The following is a 10,063-nucleotide window of genomic DNA, read 5'->3' as shown; positions in this document are numbered from 1 at the left end:
GTGAACGGACTTCCTATCTTCCTCTCTGTCCACACAATGTCTTCATCTTTACTGCACACTGTCTTCCTCAAGGACATATTTCATCCATCCGTCACTTTTCTCATCCTCTTCACGGTCATGAAGCCTTATATTCTTCGCTCCCATTCATGTGACAGCACACATATGCTTCAGTTTCAAACTGTGACCAGATTAATTTAAGATGATGTGGAGCTCAAGCAGTCACATACAGATTTGGTAACCTGTTTATATGCACAGATTAAGTTTCATTTATACAGTTTTGCAAGCCTTTGCACTGTTCACACAACTTGTTGTTGATTTTTATTAAAGGTCCCATCACCTGGAAGCTGATTCGGGGACAAAAGGCCGACCATCAGTTTTGTGCCCCATATGATTCGCTGCATTCACATTTCATTCAACTTTTGAATATTAAACATTCAAACAAATTAAAAAGAAGAGACTGAACACGAGTTTTTGGTTGGAGGTAATAGAAAGAACCTGTTTTATTAAACAGCTGCTGACTGGTCAGCTGTTGGCCTGCTCGGCTGGCTCTGTTTTCCCCTGTGGCTCCCGGTGACTTAATACCTGCTCTCTGGTGGTGTCTGAAACAACATCCCTCTGTTCGCTACTACACATCGGCTGCCTCCTGTAATTACAGAGCCATGCGTCCGCAAGTGATCCGGCAGCTTCTTCCTGCCTGCACACTTAAGAGCTGAATGGCTGAATGGTAACAGAAATTGGCCAGTCACTCCGCTCCTCCTCCCGAGCCAACAACAGTTCATTCATTCATCTCTGAGGTCAAACAAGAAGAAGGTTAGGAGTTAGAGAGAAAAGTCGGACGAAGTCAGTTAAAGTTACAGTATACTTCTACTCATTTATTTGAATTATTGTTGCCGCATGAGTGTTTACTTTACCTTTAAATGCCCCGCTCATTAAGTAGCTTTAAAGTGACTGAAAAGATTGTTTTCACATTGTATTGAATGTCCACCTTATACTGTAGGCATATAGAATAGCATCATAGCTTTACATTGAGTTCATTGTTCTCATTGTTTCCATCTAAACAAATGCAGCTTCAAAATCTGTTTTAAAAAAAATTCTTTTTAACTTTCGCGATATCTGTGGTAACCATCAGAGTCTCGGATCTATGATTTCTGGCGTGTGACTGGACCTGTGTACAGGTTTATGATCAGCACAAGCTGCATGTTTAGTCACCTCATGAAAGCACAATGAATCACTGACATGAGTAGTGTAATTGTGGTATAAGATTTGTCCATGAAGATTTCCAGTAATCCAGCCACAGACGACTTCAGTGTAGTCTTGACTTTTTTTTTGTTCCACTACAGCAATTTTGGAAGGCACATCACAGCAATCGTGGATACATTTACACAGTTCTTGCCTTCAAATCAAATCACAGACAATAAATCTGGAGCACTATAGAGTCTGAAAGCTCCGGTCCTTGTCTTCCACTCAGCGTACGATGGGAAAAGGACTTGGACACATTATGATCAAATGCTGGATGTGTGAAAATGTCACAACACAACAGAAAAAAAGAAAACACAAGAGAAAGGTCCATTATGATTTTATTTGTTTCTATCTTTGATAAATGACAAAGGTGGATGATCCGATGGAAAGTTGACTGAGTTGAAGTCGAGTGTTCTACATCAACATGAGATCCTTTGGAATGTCAAAGCCATCATCATGAGTCATCTAAAGCCACTGAGCTCGATAAGAACTCGTATCTTTTTTTTTTTTTTTTTTTTGGAAATGCAGGACCATCAGGTCATTGTGGAATTAAAATGCCTGTTACCTGTTCATTCTACACCTAACTACATTCATGGCCAAAACACAAATCGAGTTTACTATTGAAGAGTTGCAAAGCGAGACACAGACTTTAGCACTTAACATGATGAGATCCTAAAAACGAGTACTGCATTGCTTCTGGTAAAGACTCTGTTCAACTCGTCACTTTGGTATTGCATTTATACATTACAATATTCTGCAAAGAAACAAAATGTACGACTGCATAAATATAAAATTCTTCCACCACGTTTAATGGCTAAAACATTCAGAGCTACATCACAATGCTGTGATGAATCCAAGGAAAAAAAAAAAAAGACCCTTCCTTCAGTTAGCACTGCTACAATTACCGCAGACCAGTGCCTAGCAGGCTGGACACACAAGTCTACAACATTCAAGGCAAAAATCAAAAGTTAAGGGCATGAAACCAAGTAATAAAACCCCTTCGCACATTTAAGTGATTGAACAAAGCATAAAAAGGAAAAAAAAAGGCAAAGTAAAAAGAGTTTCCCATGATCACGTGTAAAAGAAATATAAAAGGAAAGAAAATCCCTGGAGTGCAACCTTTTCCTTACACAGAACAATTTCAATCATTAAGTAAGTGGGAGTGCGTGTTCATGTTTGACACCTTTCGACACACACCTAGAACTGCTAAAGCTTACTCGCAGAAAAAAAAAAAAAAAAAAAAAAAAAGGAACAGCGTGGTTTGGGAGGACCAGATTTTGCGACTACTGCACACTCCAAAAATATCTACTGAAACCACACAAGGCAGCGATATGCAGAGGGGACAAACACAGCTCGCTAAAAGTCAGAGATGGAATTAGACTTTAGAGTCATCAATGAACAATGTCCCATGGCTTGTGGAAAAGTCTCTTTTACAGCAGAATAAATATTTTTTTTTATTATTAAGCCTATTGCTACTTTTCCTCTAAATTACATTCTAATACTAGACAGAAGTGTAGAAGCTAGTGATGAAAGCAGACAGATTAAACATCGGTCCCCTATCAGGATTTTTCTTTCATTTATTCATTCAAGACTAATTGTGATTGACTTAACCGCTACAGCCTCACCCCCTCACTTATGATATCCTACATTAGATTGAGTTAAGGACGAAGGGGGCATGGGGAGAGGAGCGGTCAGGGAAAGTGCTATGGCCCTGACGACGGTCATAAATTGTTAACCTGGATCTTGATGTCAAAGCGTCCCTGGTAACGGTCCTTTTCGCTGTACATGATGTTGTCTCCGAACACTTTGCACTCAATGCGCAATTCAGTGTTCATGGTCAGGTTGGTGAACTGCAGCGCCACCAGCGGTTGCAAGTACTGAGGTTGCAGCAGCTTGCCATAGTAGGGGTAATACTGCAAGGGGAAGCCGCCGCCGATTCCGTGGTACTTAATCTCCCCAATTTTACCAGCATCCTCCTCTTTCTGGAAGGAAAACAGAGAAGATTATGGAATGTCAAAACGGCACAGATGTTTCAAAGAACTCGGATGGATTATACACAAAATTAATTTTGAGAACACACAAAAGTAAAGACACACATTTGTGTTACACTATAGAGTAAAAAATATACACAAAAGTAAACGTGTGTACCTTGTTGGTGCAGAAGAGAGGCATGATATTGGGCTGCACCCTGGGTTGAGCCTCCTCAGGGATACTTTCATTCGAGATAGGAGGCTGAACAAGACAATAAGTTAAGAGGTGGTTCAGTAGATCCACAGATATTACTTTCTTATTCATACAGACATGCCATTTCCACCCCATTGGCATCTGGTTCTGTAAACAAACCATGCAATGTGATTGACTGGACCACAGCTAAAGGTCTAGCTCTCATTGTGATCAGATCTCAGCAGGTGCAAATGGCCTCTGTGCAGTTTGGAAACATTCTGAAAAAAACAAACAAACAAAAAAACATTCCAACCAACAGACAGCAGCATTGCTACAATGTGCAAGATAGGGGTTACATGACTGATGAGGGTAGCTCAGCTAGCACTAGTGCTAAGCTACTTCTTCACTGGCTCTGACCTTCTATAAGTACAACAGGCTGCCTTCTGCTGTCTCCATCATGTGACCCTCCTCTTGAGGGTATCCTACATCACTTTTCCTGACCTGAGACACATCATGTCAGCTATGATGCCCACCAGCACTGCCTACATGATTTGCACATTGAGATCTGATCACAATGCGGGCATCGTTCTGTGACCAGATGTCATGATTCAGATCGTATCCGGAGATGCACACGGTGGAAATGAAAGAGGCCTCGGCGTGAGATTACATTGTAAAAGTGAGTCGCTCTCCTCAGGTGGTCGAGAAACTTTCATTTAAAATTACCCTTGGACGGAAGTTGACAATCCTGTTGAGCTTTACAATCAGACAGGGCTTGCCCTCCTTGAAACCAAACTCCCGGTCCTCAATGCCAGAGCAGGGTCCCAGGATGGACCTGGGGAAACGGCAGGCCTTCCTGATGCCCATATCGCTCTCCAAGTCACCTCGATTCTTGTACTCTGCAGGCTCCTCTGGAGGGGGGAGTGAAGGGTTAACTTGGATTAGGACTTATTAACAATGTCTGAAAGTCCAGCCTGTAAAACATGGAAACTCCTCTCAGAAGAAAGCCAGTCTTCTTGTGTCCACGGACCTCCCTGTACCTGCAACAATACTACATTCTGGAAGATCCAGTGAGTAAAACTTACCTCCACAGTCCTCGAACTTCATCTGGTCCCTCTGATTTTCTTCATCATACTTGGCCAGGAACTCCCTCAAGGCCTTGGTGTAAGGCAGGTAGGTCTCCACATCATTGAGGTTGAAGGACACTTCAGATTTCTCTGATCGTGGGGTGTGTGAAAGGCCTGTAGGGGATAACAGATCAGCCGCTTGTTATCAACATTAATATTATATCATATTTAACGTGTGCATCCTGTTCCCAGAGAATAGGTGAATAAAAATAAATAAATAGAACCATCATATTTTGAATGAAGAGCAGAAAATCAGATATTCAAGTTTTGATGTCTCAGAGTTACTGTGACACATTCAGGGACACTGTGGGAAATTTTTGTCAACTTCTGCAGATTTAGACGAGATGATCAATGTCAATGTTGTGCCTGTCCTTCCTGGATACAGATGCGGTTTCCTCCTGCTTACAGTCTTTGTGCTAAGATTAGCTGAATAGGCTGAATATGGTCCAGACCTGCAGTGTTTCTGTACTGGAGTCAGATGAACCTGATTGACCTCGAGTCAAATAAGTGGTTCTTTAAATGTCAAGCTGGTCCTTTAGCCCAGTACCAACAAACATTTAAAAAGGTGCTGAAGGTCTCTCCAAACAAATAGGGGGCAGCATATTACCAGAGTAACCACTAACTGCTGCTCACTATACTCTTTGAGCTATAGCTACTAAGCGTGGTTTCCTAATTAGCTCAGTTAGTTGTGCAGCTTGGGACCATATTAGCTGATTTGAGTGTGCCAGACCAAAAGCTCAAAGCGCCTGGGGATTGTTGGTATTTACACCGTGAGCAACGGAATCAGGCTCAGCGGCCTCTCAGTGATCACAGCTGAATCAGGACCAAACACAGCCTTCAAGACCGGCGGAGGCCAGTCATCGACAGTAGATTCCCCTGTGACACAGCTGTGTTTGGATGACCTCAGATGAACAAAACACTCAATGATACTTCTCCTGGTTAACCTCTAAAGGTTTACAGTGGAACTCTGACAGTAGCTGGCTGCAACCAACCTTCATCCTGTCCACTCAACAGTTGACTGTATTCTGCACATGCCCAGTTTGACCTGGTAAACATCAGCTGGCCTTCTCCTCCATGGAAACCAGGCTGTGGTGTGTACACAAGGGAGGTTTACTGTCAGTGCAGGTGCTGCACTCGGACTATGATATGAACATATATGAAGAGTTTATTTCCATAACAACATGCAGGCCTAAGTTGATCACATGTACCAACTCCGAAAACATGCATTGACTTTTATGAAGAAGTACGTCACCAAGGCAGAACACCTGCACTACTGTGGTTATCATCAGACTCGGAGAACCCTGTTTATCTACTTTCAGAACTCTTGACAAGTTCTAGCAATCTATGTGTGGACACAAAGATATGCAGGTGCCTCTCCAGACGCCTGTAGTCATCAGTAAAAAAAAAAAAAAAAATATGGTTACCCATGTGACCATGAATGTCTAGCCAATCTTTAGATATAACATCCTAATCACCCTTAAATAAGACAATTTAACACACGTCATTTCTGAGATTCAAAGCTCATTATTGACCTTGGTCGAGGGAACCATCCCACTAAATGCTTCATTTAATATTTGCTGTTCTGGATCTTTTGATGATATCCCATAATCTTCATCAACCTTATGGTGAGATAGTTCTGTTAAATGTATCATTACATTTACACGTTAAATTCATCATTAGCAGCCCAATGTTTACGTGCTAACTAGTGATGTAGATAGAAGAATTAAATATAAAGATAACAAGTATGTCATTTTTTTTTTGGGTGGAGACCAAAATTAATGGTGTGTCTTTGTATATTTGTCTCCAAAAACAGATCAGACATCCCACAGCTAACTTTGGAACTCAACGTCATACATAATAATACTCGCTTGACCAGAATGTTTCACAAACGGCTTCACCCTGTGACGGTCATGAAAAACAATCTTGTCATGTCAACAAGGTCAGTAAGAAGACAACCTGTGATTCAGTGAGTAAGCATACATAGGTCATAGATTTTCTTGTAAGAAGCATACCATGACCCTATTTCCTTCTTTATTTAACTGTTACTAGGTGGTGTGAGTGTCTACAGACGCATTTTAGACTCAGAGGCAGTCCTGCATGCTAGCATCCTGACAGACAGGGAGTGGGTAACACTTCTTACCAGGGGGTGCGACTCTGTCCTGCCAGGTGGGCTTATAGCGGCTCAGGGTGAGCAGCAAGGCTTGGATGGTTCCAATAAAAATCCCAGCCAGGCATCCGTAGAAAATGACGTAGAACAGCAAAATTTTGACTGCGGAGGAGAAAAAAAAGAAGGAATACATCAGCACGTTTACTGCAGTGAGTGTCTCAGAAAGATCAAGGAAATTGCTTAAGGTCACGGCTGGGCCACGAGGTTGAAATCAGTTCCTAGCTACATGCAAAAATCCCTCAAATAATCTATTTGATATTCAGTGCAATGGATTGGATTCCACCGGCACAATCAGTTGTTTTAGAAATCATTCTCTACATGGAAAGAGCAATCTTAAGGGAGGCCACCCAGATCAAGCATATGTCTCCGACCTTTTCAGCAGCTGCAGGGCTGAGGTGGTAGAAGACTGTAAAGTATGTTATGTTTCATGTGCTCCATCAGCGTCACAGCTTGTATGGCAAAGAGAAAGTCGCTATTTTAAAAGAAATGCCCCACGTGACCAGGACAACAAGTGTTGGCCAGAAGGCATGGTCTCGTGATTGACGCTAAACGCCACACATCAGACGAAACCTAGCATCCACAGCGTGAAAGCTGCTGCCAGTGGAAACATGGTGAGGGTCAAAGCCGTGCAGCGAAATTATAAAACGGAGAACCTCCAGCAGTTTGAAAGAGAACCAACCCGAAAACAACCACTACTACACAACCATAAAGTTAACTCTAGAACTGACCATGGCCCAACAGACCAAAATCTAATCCAATGGCTGTTCAGCCACAGTCACAGGGCTCGACTTTGTGTGTAGGGCCGCACAAAAAAAAAAGTTGCTTGGAACAAGACAAGAAATTACATTGAATCCAATCAGCGTGTTATTGGATCAAAGGCTTTATGGTGTTGAAATGATAGAAATACAAGGCATCAAAAGTGTCATTCTGAGGAGTTGGAAAAAACATCGTCCACGAAACAAATGTCACCTGCGTTAGTCTCTTTGGTATGAAGCAGTTCATCACTGTGCTTCAGCTCCAAGAATGCGTGTCAGACGCAAACATGCTACCACAGCCTGTGTCTCCCTCATGGATGTAGGGAACTACAAAGTCAGCATTCATAAAAGTCCAACAGTGGCAGCCATTGTCTTTACAGACTTACAGGAATTCAACTGTGAAGCCTGTACATTCAAAATAGAAATGACTAAATGCTCTGCTGGCTCCTCACTGAAATGCATTTTTAACTTGAAGATGCTGCAGAATTACAGGCAACAAAGTGTCACAATCCTATTCTCTGCACTGCGAACGCAATAAATAAAGCACGGCCTTGCAGCTGGTGAGCTATACTGTCAATCTTTTTGCTGCATGAGGCAAAGTCAAAAGGTCAAACAGCATGAACCAATTAATACATGACATATCACAAGGACGCCAGAACAAAGCTTGTGTCCTCTCCGCCTCGTAAACCTGACTTTCCTATATCTGTTTCCCCTTATCTCTGCTTCAGATGAGCCGCAGCCAAAGGACAATTTACATTCCACTCATGGTTTTTCTGCCACATAAAGCTGCAGGAGTAAAAACACATTTGATATCTTGCAGTTCAAACTTGTTTGTTGAGGTGGCCTCGTATCAGCCTGGATTTCCTTTCATCACAGCCTTCCAGCACGGCACTGCGCATGGCACGCTCACCAAATGTATCAGCATTTTCAGATGACCTCAGAAGGACAAACGTGAGCCCCCAGAGCTCCACACATCAGCCTCACTCGGCTGGTGCTCCTGCAGTAGCCAGTGTTACATCAAATGCTGTGCCTCCACAGATTCCCTGATCCAAACACTGCGCGCCTCACGGTCACCTCCAAAAATCCCATTCAGGTGACAAAACATGATGCATGACAGGGCCGCCTCAGCTCAGCAGACATCATGTCACTGAAACATTATTTTTCTCTAGGTGTTAGTGTCTAGACCGGACTGAGGATCCGTGTGACATTGAGAGGAGGAACAAGGGCGCGTGCACTGCTGCAGCTAAATTCGAGAAACAAGAGAAGAAAGGTCACACAAGTTAATCAGTTGTATTGTTCGTTAGATTACAGTGACATCTGATCAGAGGAACCCGACACGGATCAATAGTCCTCTCTCCATTTCCATTAGGGCCTATCACCTTGACTCACCTTGGACCGTGATGCATTTTTAACCCTTTGAATGCCCACTCCAAAAACTGCCAAACTTGACGTTTTCCCTACAACAAACAGCCAGTGTGGACAAGACTGAGGTCCAATCATTAGTCCGCTTTCCATCGTCTGCGCCGCAACGTCTATTTGGGATTCCGCTACTACAACTAAGAAAAAAAAATCACCCATATCACGACCTTACTTTAACCATCACTAAGCTATTTATTAATACTACACCTATTTGAGGATGTCCGGGAGCTGAGTATTCGCGATCACATTTGGGGACATAGTGAATAAGTGAAACTTGTTCACGCTATAGTTACGATGGCGCAAAAATGAATCATGTTGCCGGTTTGTCACTCAATGCTGCAAAGTCAAATCAAACAGGTGTCAAGAAACACGAGGCGGCCGGCCGGCGCGCGTCACTGCAACCCCGAGCGCGCGCTCCCCAATTCACCACGAACCCCCCCGCCCCCGTGCAGTCCGCGAACATACTCACACCAACTGCCCCCTGTGCGACCGAGGAGCTCTCCTTTCTCAGAATCCCACAGAAACTTCTTCCATCCGCCATCCTCTTTATTTGAAGGCATTTTGTTTTATTTCCCTGGATGATGCTCCTTCGCTCGGTCGCCGGCAGGGTCCCTCCGCTTGTTCACGCCGACCCGTCGCAGTAAGCCCAGCTCTGTCCTCCGGAGGGCTCCTCAATATAAACCGTTCCTTCTCGGCTCCGCCCGAAACTCTCAACAAGTTACCTAGTAGGAGGGCGGAGTATTGGCGGCCAATTAGGGAGCGAAGAAGCCGTGCGTCTCTCTGACGTCCAGAAGACGGACAGACAACGTATAGATGCAGACACTGAGCGCTATGCTCAGGCGGTTTTGGTTGAGCTATGCAGACCTGTGCAAGGTGAAATCTACCTTGAATAATCTTCTATCTATCTCTCCATCGAGGCTGAATTCAAAAACTATAGCGCTCCATTGGCTCCTTTTTTGCAGCAGGTGCATTGTGAATATGCACACCCTCACCTGGAAACACATACTGCAAACTATATGACACTGTGGTAGTAGTAGTGGTACATATTGCAAAGTCTGGAGGCTGGATTCAGCCCCCACCAGCACTCCTATGCAGGTGATGCAGCAGTCATGAATAGTGAGTGCAGATAAGTACAGTGACACCAGCCTGAAATATTCCAAGGCATCCATCCATCTCATGGGTGTGTAAAGTGTCAC

The 10,063-nt window shown here is 43.5% G+C and overlaps 1 protein-coding gene across 1 annotated transcript; it reads right to left on the bottom strand.

Annotated features, from left to right (window-relative positions):
* Positions 1-1,560: 1,560 nt before the first annotated feature.
* On the bottom strand, positions 1,561-9,545 carry atp1b1b (ATPase Na+/K+ transporting subunit beta 1b). The gene is made up of 6 exons (XM_076723681.1): positions 9,337-9,545; positions 6,667-6,795; positions 4,485-4,640; positions 4,126-4,310; positions 3,388-3,471; positions 1,561-3,221 (listed from the first exon to the last, which is right to left on the bottom strand). The coding sequence occupies exons 1-6, from the start codon at positions 9,425-9,427 to the stop codon at positions 2,961-2,963; spliced, it is 906 nt and encodes a 301-aa protein (XP_076579796.1). The 5' UTR covers positions 9,428-9,545; the 3' UTR covers positions 1,561-2,960.
* Positions 9,546-10,063: the final 518 nt, after the last annotated feature.

The sequence above is a fragment of the Chaetodon auriga genome, chromosome 23 (genome assembly GCF_051107435.1).
Source record: "Chaetodon auriga isolate fChaAug3 chromosome 23, fChaAug3.hap1, whole genome shotgun sequence".
Lineage (NCBI taxonomy): Eukaryota > Metazoa > Chordata > Actinopteri > Chaetodontiformes > Chaetodontidae > Chaetodon > Chaetodon auriga.
This window is presented reverse-complemented; position numbering and strand designations above follow the sequence as displayed.